This window comes from Scardinius erythrophthalmus, assembly GCF_964197995.2.
Source record: "Scardinius erythrophthalmus genome assembly, chromosome: 12".
Classification (NCBI taxonomy): domain Eukaryota; kingdom Metazoa; phylum Chordata; class Actinopteri; order Cypriniformes; family Leuciscidae; genus Scardinius; species Scardinius erythrophthalmus.
The window spans coordinates 1,991,856-2,005,951 of NC_138232.1; the positions used below are offsets into that span (position 1 = coordinate 1,991,856).

The 14,096-nt window shown below is 39.8% G+C and overlaps 1 protein-coding gene across 7 annotated transcripts in view; it reads right to left on the minus strand.

The window, feature by feature from the left end:
* ralgapb (Ral GTPase activating protein non-catalytic subunit beta) overlaps nt 1-14,096 on the minus strand; it is a 48,249-nt gene that overhangs the window by 2,069 nt on the left and 32,084 nt on the right. For 4 of the 7 annotated variants that reach the window (XM_081380367.1, XM_081380366.1, XM_081380364.1 and 1 more), the window contains 12 exons: nt 13,270-13,457; nt 12,303-12,409; nt 11,336-11,491; nt 9,358-9,567; nt 8,572-8,730; nt 8,009-8,168; nt 6,387-6,509; nt 5,515-5,651; nt 2,131-2,236; nt 1,330-1,405; nt 1,109-1,257; nt 1-402 (listed from right to left, as the gene is read on the minus strand). The exon at nt 1-402 is cut by the window's left edge and continues 2,069 nt beyond it. In XM_081380367.1, the coding sequence (XP_081236493.1) occupies nt 209-402; nt 1,109-1,257; nt 1,330-1,405; nt 2,131-2,236; nt 5,515-5,651; nt 6,387-6,509; nt 8,009-8,168; nt 8,572-8,730; nt 9,358-9,567; nt 11,336-11,491; nt 12,303-12,409; nt 13,270-13,457 (1,765 nt within the window). In that variant the 3' untranslated portion in view covers nt 1-208. The remainder of the gene's footprint in view (nt 403-1,108; nt 1,258-1,329; nt 1,406-2,130; nt 2,237-5,514; nt 5,652-6,386; nt 6,510-8,008; nt 8,169-8,571; nt 8,731-9,357; nt 9,568-11,335; nt 11,492-12,302; nt 12,410-13,269; nt 13,458-14,096) is intronic. The other 3 variants (XM_081380368.1, XM_081380365.1, XM_081380363.1) reach the window with 1 other exon arrangement.

The following is a 14,096-nucleotide window of genomic DNA, read 5'->3' on the forward strand; positions in this document are numbered from 1 at the left end:
TGTAACTTTGACAGGGTTTCTGTGAGATTCACAGGAGAAATAAAGTGTCCGTGTGGAGATACGGAACAATAGTCGTGTGTCAGGTGGGCACTGATCGTGTAGAGGTCAAGCTGAGCAAGTGTTTGGCCAATCAACATTAAAAACGTAATTCCCCCAAACCAGCAGCTCGAGTGCAGATTACTGACTCCACCTCCGTCTGCGAGAGTGTTTATGGGTTGAGGCTCGTCTCGCCGACCTCCAGGAACAGCGAGGTGTAAAACTCGGGCTCAAGCTGTTTGTTGCGATAACGGTTCACGATTTCTGCGATCTTCTGTTTCCGCCGCACGTGTGGCGGACTGTAGGAGTCGCTCTCCAGACGCTTCCTCCGACACGCGTTTATTACAGTCTGACGCACCAGGAATCCTGGAGAGGGGGAGAGAATGACAAACAATCATGAGTACACACACACACACACACACACACACACACACACACTCCAAACTCACTCATACGCTCGCACACTCGCTCGCACACTCGCTCACTCACTCACTCGCTCGCACACTCGCTCGCACACTCGCTCGCACACTCGCTCACACACTCACTCACACACTCACTCACACACTCACTCACACGCTCGCTCGCTCGCTCACTCACTCACTCACTCACTCAATCACTCACTCACTCAATCACTCACTCACTCACTCACACACTCGCTCACACACTCACACTCACACTCGCTCACACACTCACTCACTCATTTACTCGCTCGCTTGCACACACTCACTCACACTCACTCGCTCACTCACTCACTTGCATGCACACTCACTCGCACACTCACTCGCTCACTCACTCGCTCACACTCGCTTGCACACACACTCACTCGCTCACTCATTCACACACACACTCACACTCACTCGCTCACTCAACTCGCTCGCTCACTCACTCACTCACTCACACACACACACTCGCACGCACACACTCACTCTCACTCACATTCTCTCACCAAGTCACTCTCTCACTCACTCACTCACTCACCAACTCACTCTCTCTCACTCATTCACTCACTCTCTCTCACTTACTCACTCTCTCTCACTCACTCACTCTCTCTCACTCACTCACTCACACATACCCAGTGATCTCCTGCTAACCACCATGTTGTCCACTAGAGGAATGACCATGTTGAATTTGCCCATAGCACCATGTAGTTTGATCCGAAACAGGCCGGTCTTCAGCGGATGGATAAAAACGATGGGAACATCCTTCTCTGAAGAGCTGGACCTGAGTGAGACCAGGCAAGGGTGAATGAGATCATGTCAGGGACTGAACTCAGTCTCACTAACGGTTTATTACCTGGAAGTGCTGCTGTTGACGACCGTCTCCACTCCGGTGCTCGTCTCCGCCAGTAACTCCGACACAGGGAAGTTTTCTGACACAAAAAAACACAAGTTTTCATTTTTCATTTTATTTTGGTAACACTTTACAATAAGGTTCATTAGTTAACATTAATTAACTACATTAGTTAATATGAACTAATAATGAACAATACTGCAGCATTTATTAATCTAAGCTAATATTCATTTCAACATACTAATACATTATTAAAATCAAAGGTTGTATTTGTTAACATTAGTTAATGCACTGTGAACTAACATGAACTGTATTTTTATTAACTAACATTAACAAAGATTAATAAATACTGAACCAAATGTATTGTTCATGTTTAGTGCACACATTAACAAGTGGTTAACTAATGAACCTTATTTTAAAAATGTGACCTTTATTTTTTTGTTTTTAAAAGAACAGAAAGTAAAACTACATTGAAAAAAACTGGTATAAGTTTACTTCGAAACAATTTTCACTCAGAAATAACAAGTAAACTTCACAAATAGAAACAAATTTTGAATTTGAAAAACAAATAATCTTTGTTTTATTCACAACTTGGAATTTTTCTTTTTTTACAGTGTAGCAATTTATTAATTTCTCATAGACAGGCCACACACACATCCTCTGTGCCTTGTGTGTTTACAATTATAACACATATTTAACATATATACATGATTTGTAGGTTTATTTATCACTGTTGTTGTAATTGACACCTTAAATTGAAATCAAGGAATTTGAATGAATATGAAGGAGTGGGAAACATGTTACCGATGTCATCGTATCGCTCGACCCACACGACCAGCACTTTAGTGTCGGGTCCTAATGGTGGGATCGTTCTTCCGGACGGCAACTTCTTGCTCTTCACTGTAGGGGACTGACCACAAGACATACACATTATACACTAACATTTAAACGTTTGGAATAATTACGATTTTTTTGTGTTTGAAAGAAGTCTCTTATGCTCACCAAGGCTGCATTTATTTGATCTAAAATACAGTAAAAACAGTAATATTGTAAAATATAATTACCAATTAAAATTTCTATGTGATTATATTTTAAATGTAATTTATTCCTGTGATCAAAGCTGAATTTTCAGCATCATTACTCCAGTCTTCAGTGTCACATGATCCTTCAGAAGTCACTCTAATATGATGATTTGATGCTCAAGAAAGATTTATGATTATTATCAATGTTGAAAACAGTTGTGCTGCTTCAGATTTTTTTGTGGAAACCATGATTTATTACCATTCAGAAGTTTGAGAATGGTATAAAAATACTTTTATTCAGTAAGGATGAGTTCAGTGTAACTTCTATGGCCACTCGCCTCCAAAAAAACATTTACACCTGATATTGAGATGCGTTTTGGTTGATCGGATCACAAGTAGACGTTCCCGTTTCCACATGGTGATTTAATCCGTCTCTTCCGTCCACTTTCAACCACTTCAGTCCTGAATTCTTCGAGGGGAGGGTCTATGTATGTGTTTTTTCAGATCTTTTGATCTAATGGACAAAATAAGCTTGCACATGAACATTTACATATGAACGCGAAAGGAGACGACGGAAGAACACGGAGAACAGCAGCTTTGGTTTCTGCTCTGAAAGCCACACGACGACGGCGAACGCTGCGAGTGTGTGTTAGAAATTAGGAATGGTGAGAGAACATTGTGCTTAGTGTGTTTTAGCCCTCAAACTAAACTTGGGTCTTCACTTGACAAAGTTTAAAGGGGTGGTATAATGCCCTTTTCACAAGATGTAACATAAGTCTCTGATGTCCCTGGAGTGTGTGTGTGTGAAGTTTTAGCTAAAAATACCCCACAGATATTTTTATATAGCATTTTAAAGTTGTCAATTTTGAGGGTGAGCTAAAACGCAACGTTTTTGTGTCTGTCCCTTTAAATGCAAATGAGCTGCTGCTCCCGGCACAGTGGGCGGAGCTACAAGAGCACGTGTCCTTTTACCTACAACACATGCACTGAAAATTTTAACAACTTTTAGCCTTTTATGTTCAAACCGGAGTCAGACAATGATGGAGAGACTCAAGAAGAAGTGACAACATGTAGAAGCAACAGGACATTTCTGAATGGTTATTTAATGAATTTATGAAGCTGATGTGTAGTTATCTTCTAGTCATTGATTAGCATATTCTGTCTTGATAATCTATAAATCGCGTTTCCAGGGGCGGGGTTTATGTAAATTTTAGGGTTAGTGATGTCATGTGAGTGAGGAATGTTATGTAGTCTCTACCAGCCGTTTGTTGTAGTCCTTAAAAAGTGATTTCTTTAAAAGCAAATATCTCCCGTTGCTTTGAGCTTTGAGCATTGTAACTTTGCAAATGTTGTTTATGATCAAACAGCAACATTACACACTAACTAAAGTTAGAAAATTCAAATCATAATCCACAACCCCTTTAAACCCATCTGGCTAGCGCGGTTCGCATAATGTTACACATTAAGTCAGTAGGCGGAGAGCAGGCGTTGTTTGAACACATTCGACCACATGAGCGTTTATTGTCCACTTGTGATCCGGTCGACTGAAACGCATCTTAATACCAGGTGAAAACTGGCCCACAGAGATGAATGGGTGAGACTACATCATATTTACATAATTTGTCAAAAAATTAAAATCAGCTACAATGAGGAACACACACAGAAATGAAGGAGTGACACCTTAACACATCTACGATGGAGAAAAAATGAAAACACACACACACACACACACACACACACACACACACACACACACACACACACACACACACACACACACACACACACACACACACACACACACACACACACACACACACACACACACACACACACACACACACACACACACACACACACACACACACACACACACACACACGCGTTCAGGTTTGACTGTAATATTGTGACAATTGCAAAAAAATTATACTTTACGACAAAAAAAAAAAGCTAAACTTTGACAGAGTCAGTTTTATTGTTATAATAATGACTTAATAATATCTAAACAAATCTAAATGAAAAACCATTGAATAATCTAGTGACTGTAATTAAAAATTCATGTTATTTTAATTTTAAAAGTGTTTGTAGATGGCAGCAATCGTCCACTAAACCAACGCACATGTTTCATGTTCTCACCATGAATGAAATTGAGAATGTAGATCTTTTTTTTAAAAAGTCGATTGTACATAAAATGTTGCTATTTTATATAAACGTATATATTTAAATTATTACAAAATGAGGGAAATAAAAAATATTGTTACACTTTATTTTCATATTCCACTTTAGACATTCTACTAACTATAAGTTACTTTGGGTAACACTTTATTTTACAGTGTCCTTGTTACATGTTACATGTAATAACAGTAAATTATGCATAATTACATGCAACTAACCCTCAAACAAATCCTAATCCTATCCTAACCCTATAGTAAGCACATGTAGTAAGAAAGTGTTAGCAGATATTAAGCAGACCGTCTACTAATGCTCTAATGACGGCTAGTTGACATGTAGCTGCAAAGTTACTTATAGTTAGTAGCATGTCTAAAGTGGACTATCGAAATAAAGTGTTACCAAAAATATAAATAAATATAAAAATGAGTGATATTACATTTGTTAAAAAAGTTACATTATGTTCACATTTTACTGTCTGATTATGTAAGCTAATTAGACAGAAAAAGTAATATTGTTGCCCTATGATTAACAGCATAGCAAGCAACATAGCATAAGTGATAAATTAGCCTATTTTATTATATGCATGCATATTATTATAACGAGATGAATGATAGCTGCACACATGCCTTTATCTTTCGCATCTTTCCGCTCTTCCTTTTCCCTATTTTTTCCTAAATTAGACTCCTGGTGCTTTAGACCTAATAATTTCAATTTGTGTTGTAAAGCTGTCTAGAAATGATAGGTATTGTGAAAAGCACTATACAAATAAATGAGAATTGAATTGATTTAGAAGCTTTGAGTGAGTTCCTCTCTGGGCGCAGGGAGTCGTATGACGTAGTGTGTGTGAGAATGGAAGTGAATGAGAAAACAAGATGGCTGACGTTCGCTAGCCCTGTCTCGTGTGCTTCATTGCTTGTTAACCCCTGATATACTGGCCAGGTTAAACCGTTTAACCAGTTACGGCCTCAGCTCTGAGAATGAGACGGGAAGTTACCCGTTGCGCGGGTCCCATGTTGTCGGAGTGGTTTGGGAAGAGCTCCAGCGTGAGGTTGGGCTGTTTCAGTAAACTGGGTAACAGCTCCATCTGCGAGTCCGAGTCTGCCGTCGGGAAGCTGTGCTCGGATGACTCCGCTGCGTTAGGAGAGAATCAACATTCGGCATATTAAACAAATAGAGGTGTAACGATTCCCTCATGTCACGATTCAAGACATATCACGATACCATATTATTGCGATACTCCAAGACATATGATAAAAGGTTAACAAAAATTGATGAAATTTGGTATTACACTGTGTGTGTAAATGAATAGGCTTGGACTTGAAACCCAAAGCACAGGATAACAGAGACACCAGAATAACAATATTCATGATTCTGAAGTTGAAAATACAGAATTATTTTAGATGAATATTCTTGCACTCTTTCACTGACTAGATATTTAAAATAATGTAGGACACAGTTTACTGGTAACATCAGACATCTGGCATTATCAGGACACACACATTTTCCCCCATTGCATTATTATACATTATATTCAACATTATATATAGTAGTTTAATGTAGAACTGTCACTAAAACTCTGAAAACTGAAATTTTTCACACACACAGTAATTTTTATTATGGGTGAACTATACACAATACATATTGTTGCATTTTTGTATTGCGATATATTGTGATATCCCTATAAATAAATCACTATTAATTAATTAAACGTGTTGCACTAATGGAGAAATCAACATGCCATTAATAGTCCTCTGCAGCATGTGACAGAAACGGCACTTTTTGCCTCAAGTGCACGGGTGTGTGTTGAGCTGCACACCTAAAGGTGCTTGAACACAGCAACAGTGTAGTGTAGAAACAGGAGTTTACCGGAGGAGTCGCTGAGAGACGGGACGACAAACGCGATTTCTGTCAGAGCGTCTGCGTAGTAAAGCACCCGCTTCTCTCCGTTAAACACGCCACCGCCGGTGTCACCCAGACTCACTGAATCATCTGCACAACACACACACACACACACACACACACACACACACACACACACACACACACACACACACACACACACACACACACACACACACACACACACACACACACACACACACCTCATGAGCATCACTGTGATTCAAGTCATTTTGTGTTTTATCTTTATATTATACATTTTTATGGTGCCTTTCATGGCACTCAAGGATAACTTACAAAATCCATAAAAGCAATGACATTTAAACAATAAAACCAGTACAGCAACACACATTAAATCACATGAAAGTTTGTTTTAAGACGAGATTTAAAGACTGAAAGACTAGAACTGTTGGGAACTTCTACAGGAAGTGAGTTCCATAAATGGGGAGCCGCATAACCAAAAGCTTGTGACCCCATGGAATGTATTAATATATTTATTATATGGAATATTTATTATGTGTGACCCTGGATCACAAAACCAGTCACGAGTTGCACTGGTATTTCTGTGGCAATAGCTAACAATACATTGTATGGGTCAAAATTATCGATTTTTCTTTTATGCCAAAAATCATGAGGATATTTAGTAAAGATCATGTTCCATGAAGATATTTATTCCTACCGTAAATATATAAAACATGTATTTTTGTGAGTGAATGCTGCACAATCGCCAACATAAATGCACAACTTTAAAGGAGATTTTCTCAATGTTTAGATTTTTTTGCACCCTCAGATTCCAGATTTTCAATAGTTGTATCTCAGCCACATATCGTCCTTTCCTAACAAACCACACATCAATGGAAAGATTATTTATTCAGCTTTCATGTGATGTATAAATCTCAATTTCAAAAAATTAAAAAATTGGTTTTGTGGTCCAGGGTCACATATTATTACTACATCATAGCCTACGTTCAGACTGTCAGTCCAAATCCGATTTTTGTGCATATCCGATTGAAATCCGATCAGAATTAGCTAATGTGAACAGCAAAAAAAAAATCCAGTTTTTTTACAAATCCGTTTGAAGCAACATCCATATGTGGTTTGAAATCCTATTTCTGGAAATCTGTTTCAGTATGGATGATTTTGCGTGGTTTATGTAACTTTCTCACGCCACGTAAAATGTAAATGTCAGACGTTGTTATAGGAAACACGCTGTGAGTCGGAGCAGAAACAATGCTGTGTTGTTGCAGTGCCAGACGAGCAGAAAATGACAATATAACGGAGACATGTTTTGTAAATGTTTTTTAATTAAGACATCTCTATTGCAAACCCCTCCATGCTGGGGTTGTTGTTGTTGTTGTTTTTGGCGTATTCCTACCAACGCAACGTCATTGCCATAAAAACAACGCAGATACTCCGGAAAGCGAAAGCGCTGCATGGACACACAAATCGGATCTGAATTGTTGCGATACACAGTGTGGACGCCAATCATTTTAGATCCAATCGGATACACAAATAATCGGATTTGGCCTGACAGTGTGAACGCAGCCATACTCTGATCATGAGAAGATGCTGTGTGTGTGTGTGTGTACCTGGTGTTTCAGCACCGTTGGATGTGTTGATGGTCCAGCTGGTAAACACACTGCCCGTCCAGCCCGGATGTTGCCCGACCTCCACCGGCCATCCCAGAGACACCAGCAGCTCCAGAAAGTGTGGCTGCACGTTCGCCGACGACTCCACGTTCCTCAAGATCTACACACACCGGCTCATTAAAGGGGTCATGGGATGCAGAATTCACTTTTATATGGTGTTTTTTTTAATCCTCAAAAAGCCTAAACACACTCAATAATCAAACCGTTTGGATTTTCTGAGCACTATGATGTCATATTGATGTCATATTGTCATATTGATTCATGTCATATTGATGTTTGATGTCAAACGGGTCGCTGTGAACAGAGCTGTTTTTGAGGAGGTAAAGGGTGTTGTTTTACACACAACTATTGAGAAATTTTAACCAAACCATGTTACAAACTTTACATGAAGACATCCCAACTTGTGGAAAACGGGCATCCGATGACCCCTGCAATATTCTATTAGCTGTGCAACAAAACTGATGAATGCACAGTTTCACAGCAGGGCACGTGTGAGGGCTCACCTCCTGACTGCTCTTCTGTCCAGCTTTCATGTAGAAGATAAACACGGTGTCACACGGTCGGGACGGCAACAGGTCCAGGTATCCGATGTCATCGAAAAAGCCCGACACGGATGAGTCGAGAGCGATGAGGTGAGGAGGCAGTCGACTGTTTCCAGGCTCCTGAGAGAGAGACACACACACACACACACACACACACACACACACACACACACACACGCACACACGCACACACGCACACACGCACACACACACAGATTTAGGGTAATTATTTTTTTCCATGTCATAAATTAGAGCAGTCTAGCTAATTGCTAATTGAAGATTAAACAATTGTTAATGTGTAAAATAACTGTTTTATATCTTAAGGGTAGCTTTTTTTTATTTTTTATAAATACATATTTTAATGAAATAAAATATGTTAACTCACAAATGCTGTCTGATATTGTGGAAATATTTTTTTACAATATATTTTAAGAATTAAATGAATATATTTCTGTGCAAAATAAGTGTTATTTGAGTATTATTGAGAAACTATTATAATCTTTATTAACATTTCGATTAATATACCTAAGGGAAGTGACGGGGAATACCATCAGCTCTGGCAATCATACTATGTGGACAACTTTGTAGTCATGTGACTTATGTGTATATTTGCCAGAGTTTCTGAACTGAAGATGCTGTTTGGATGAACACTGAAACGTCTTGTTTATTTTTATGTAGTCAAGTGATAAAAAAAAAAAGAGTTTGTTTGAACATTTTCGTTAACTACACGAACTTGCGTTCTCATACCTTGAGCGCCTCCAGTGACAGGAAGCCGAAGTGCGAGAGGAAGAGGCGGGCGGTCTGGAACTCTTGAGCGGGAGCTGGTGGTTTGCAGTCTGTCAGTGGGTCTGGGAAGGATTTATTCCTCCATAAATCCTCAGTGTTGTGCTCCAGTTTGGTCTCGTAATCGATCTGCTTCCCCATCACGGCCCGCAGCTTATCGTGCTGCTGCTCCAGCTGAACACACACACACACACACACACACACACACACACACACACACTCAATGATAGCATGTACTCCGATAAGACTATTTCTGATAAACACATCCATGCAGCCAAACCCGCTTGTCACGAAGAAAAAACGAAGCCAATATTTAAATGTTTCAAACAGCCATTCAGATATTTGTATTCACTATTGTGTTTGTCACAGCACCGCATACTTGCATACGTGTAGTAAATACTGAGACAATCCGTCTTTCAAAACGTTTTTTTTTGTTTTACCCTGATTCACTATGGTGAGACTTAATCTAAGTGTTTATATTTTAGACGGTAAATTGCGTACATGCGTCACTCGCCCGTGTGTGTCTCGGCATATCTGTAAATAGAGAAAAGTTGCTCCGCCTACTTTGACACGCGTGTGTGTGTGTGTGTGTGTGTGTGTGTATGTGTGTGTCTGGTGTGGGAGTATCAGGGGTTAGTTGTGTGTGTGTGTGTGTGTGTGTGTGTGGGGGGGGGGGTATCAGGGGTTAGTTGTCACAACGAGTGAGTGGGTGTGACAGCTGCTAAATCTCCAACCTCAGAGGAAATCACCCGTTTATAACAAACGCGGAACAGAGGAGATTCTGCTGGCGAAAAGAGAACGAGACGGAGCTCGTAATAAAACAAGAAGTGCATCTACACTGGTTATATCTCTGAAGCCTATAGTGAATGTTCTATGAGCAGTGGGATGATAATATTCATCCGTACAGTCACGAGAGCCAAAACAACAAAAACAATGTTCTTCTACAAAATGCATGCAGTTTTGTTTTTTTTAAACGTTAGATGGCCAAAAAATAACAGAGTACCTTGAGGGTGTACTCACACTAGCCAGTTTGAACCGTGCCCGAGTGCGTTTGACCACCAAAGCGCGGTTCGTTTGACTAGTGTGAGTGCTCCGAACCGTGCCCGGGCGCGGCTCGATTAGCCGGCCCTGGCCCGGTTGGAAGAGGTGGGCCAGAGCACGGTTCAGTTGGACTCGGGCGCGGTTCGCATGCAGTGTGAGCGCTAACCGTGCTGGAGCATGGAACAGGACGCGTGACGCAAACCTCCTCATACGAGCAGCACGATTACGTGAAAATTTTCGTGCCACAAAGGCGATAGATCTGTTTAACAACAGGCTGTGAGAGGGCTGTGGACCAAACGACTCAAAATTATCCACAAAGTAAACAGAGCGATGGACTCAGAGCGATGCGCCGCTCTTCCTGTTTATCCCGAAACCGTCACACCATAATGACGTAAGCGTGCTCCGGCACGAATGCTGAAACCCTATGTGAGTGCAGGCCAATGGGGGAGTGGGGAGGGGGGACAATCGTACTCGGGCCCGGTTCATGGCAACCGTACCTAGTGTGAGTACACCCTTAAATACATCAAAGGCTATTTATTTTCAAACTTTTTTTACATTTTAATCTGGACTAAAACACGCCAGAAAAGATACCTAGATATTGGAAATATTCCGGTTGGTCTTTATAGTTGTGCACTTTAATGTGTTTGATACATTTACTTAGTTTGACCATTTAAATACATTCAAGCAATACACAAAAAATTGCAAAAAATTATAGGGAAAAAAAGATATTGAACTTTTTATTAAGAGGGCAAAAGTATTGCCCTCTTAATAAAACGTTTAAGAACTTTTTTTCTCCATGACTAAAGCTTCAGCAATTATCCTGATGTGCAAGTTTGATATCGTCGCATGCCTAGCTAGTGTGCAATGCTAAAGATAACAGTGTGTTCTGAGGCTTTTATACCTCCTTATCCACAATGTCATGGAGATCCGGGATGCTCAGGTCGGCTTTCACAAACGGAATTTTATCCACTTCTTCTGGGAACGGTCTGTGCTTGACGTTAAACCGAATCCCTACATCGTTTTTGGGCGTGGGTCGGCTTTCAGGAACAAACACTTGCTGTAGGAGAGATGGACATAATGAGACGGCATAAGCATAACACTGCGCATTATTATTCCCAAATAGAGAATCTGAGAAGCCACATTCTCTCAAAGGACATTGTAATAGAGAGCATTAGTGCCTGTCCACTTAAGTTATTTATTAATTTAATAAATAGAAAAACTCTTTGTTAAAGTGTTATAATGAAGCGAGCCGACCAGCTACGCAGTGAAACGCAACATTAGGAACTTATTTGAAGCAAAAAAAGTATTTGAAAATCTGACAAAAAGACAAAGGAACAAGACTTCTGGAATTAATGGCTTTTATGAGGGAAAGAACTACAATCCCATGATGCATTGCGAACAACATAATTGAATTAAAAACAATGTAGAAATACCAAGGGTTTGTTGTTAGGTTTATTGTGAAAAATGCATATATATATATACACACACACACACACTTAAGTATTTTGAGAGCATTGGGAGTCCGACTCAATTACATCACAGTGCTTCATGGGAGTGGGCGGAGCTAAAGAGCTCTTTTGGTGCATTTTGCTTGCCACAACTCTCTGATTGGTGGAATTTTCTTTATAGCATCATGGGTAATGTAGTTTTTCACTACAAAATCACCTGTTAAACACAATCAGTTGAAAAAAATGATGGCTGTTGGCTTCAACCTCAGAACTCACAATCTGGGCTGTCTTTAAAAGTTTATAAGTTATCGTTACAAATCAATTATTTCCCAATAGAGAAAACTTGTGAAAGTTGTTTGCTTCCGATTGGCTACTTTAAGCACATCTCTTCCCTGATTGGTGGTTTATGTTACATCGTACCTTCTGATTGGCTCTTGCGCCTCGAGGCTGATGGAAGAGCTGCATTGTCCATGCGTGTCGACCAGACATGCCTCTGATTAACATGGTGACTGATGGGCAGGGGTCTGCTGACACGTGCACACATTAACAGGAAATAAGTTCTCTGAATCAACATGCACCAATGCTACATTTCCTAAATGTCATAATCATTTGTTAACAAACAAGTATTCATTACTTCAGTGAGCTCATCGTTTCTGCATTAAATTATTACATTGTTTAAATTAAAACAGTTTTAGCTAACTGTGATTTTGTATATGTACATTTCTGAAATATATAACTTAGACCTTAAACAGATTACCAGTTACCTTATCTGATAACAGATCACTCTAAATTTGTAATTTAAAAATATGTGGCCCTGGATCACGTCACCAGTCACGAGTCGCACGGGTTTATCTGTGGCAATAGCCAACAATACATTGCATGGGTCAAAATTATAGATTTTTCTTTTATGCCAAAAATCATGAGGATATTAAGTAAAGATCATGTTCCATGAAGATATTTAGTAAATTTCCTACCGTAAATATATAAAACGTTTATTTTTGTGAGTGAATGCAGCACAATCGCCAACATAAATGCACAACTTTAAAGGAGATTTTCTTAATGTTTAAATTTTTTTGCACCTTCAGATTCCAGATTTTCAATAGTTGTATCTCAGCCACATATTCTCCGATCCAAATAAACAATAAATCAATGGAAAGCTTATTTATTCAGCTTTCATATGATGTATAAATCTCAATTAAAAAAAAATTGACCCATGTGACTGGTTTTGTGGTCCAGGGTCACATATGGACTAATGCACTTTCTATAAAGCTGCTTTGAAATGAAGTGTATTGTGAAAAGCGCTATACAAATAAACGTGAATTGAACTGAACTGAAATCAGAGCTGTACTGTACTGGAGGAATGAAATATGAAGTGTGTTATTCTCACTCTGCTCGTTTCCCAGAGGCTGCTCCAGCATGGCGAGAATCACAGAGTTATCCAGGACGAAGTATCTGAAGTTACTGCGAGACGTGGAGGTGAGTCGGGAATATTTGATCAGGGTGTCCTCGTTCAGGAGACTGCAGGGAGAGGCGGGTCCGCTGGGAGACGGGAACGCTCCCAACACCTGCATTATACTGGAACACACAGCAACACATATCAAGGCCTTGTCCACACTAATACGGTTTAGTTTGAAAACGCATCTTTTTCTCTCCGTTTTGGCCTTTCGTCCACACTGAGACTGCGTTTTCATTAATGAAAACAATTGAAAACGCTCTCCAAAGTGGATGAATTTGAAAACTCCGGTTTCGTGTTGTAGTGTGGACTGTCAAAACTGAGGTATTTAAAAACAATTAAGTAAGTTTAGTCATGTGACGCATATTGTACCAATAGATACTCATGTTTATAGCGGTGTTGTGCCTGTTATGTGCTGTTCACTTTCACACTGTTGCTAAAGATATGTTCCTTCACACACTCTTCATATCACAGTCCTGCAAAGATGACAGAATTTACTCACATTTGCTAAACATGCCGCGTTTCAGACCAGACATATAATAGTGAGTGAGAGTGACCTGGTTCATCAGTGAATGCTGAGATATGTGCTAAATAAAATTATCCTGCCAGAAGAATTGCACAATAACTTTATTATTTATTCTTCCGCCTGTATCATCTCGGTGAGCTTCTGTGAGAGATTACGCATGCGCAGTAAAGGTGAATTTAGCATTTTCAGGTGTTTTTCAAATGTTTCTCATCCGCACTGAAATGTCGTGAAACGC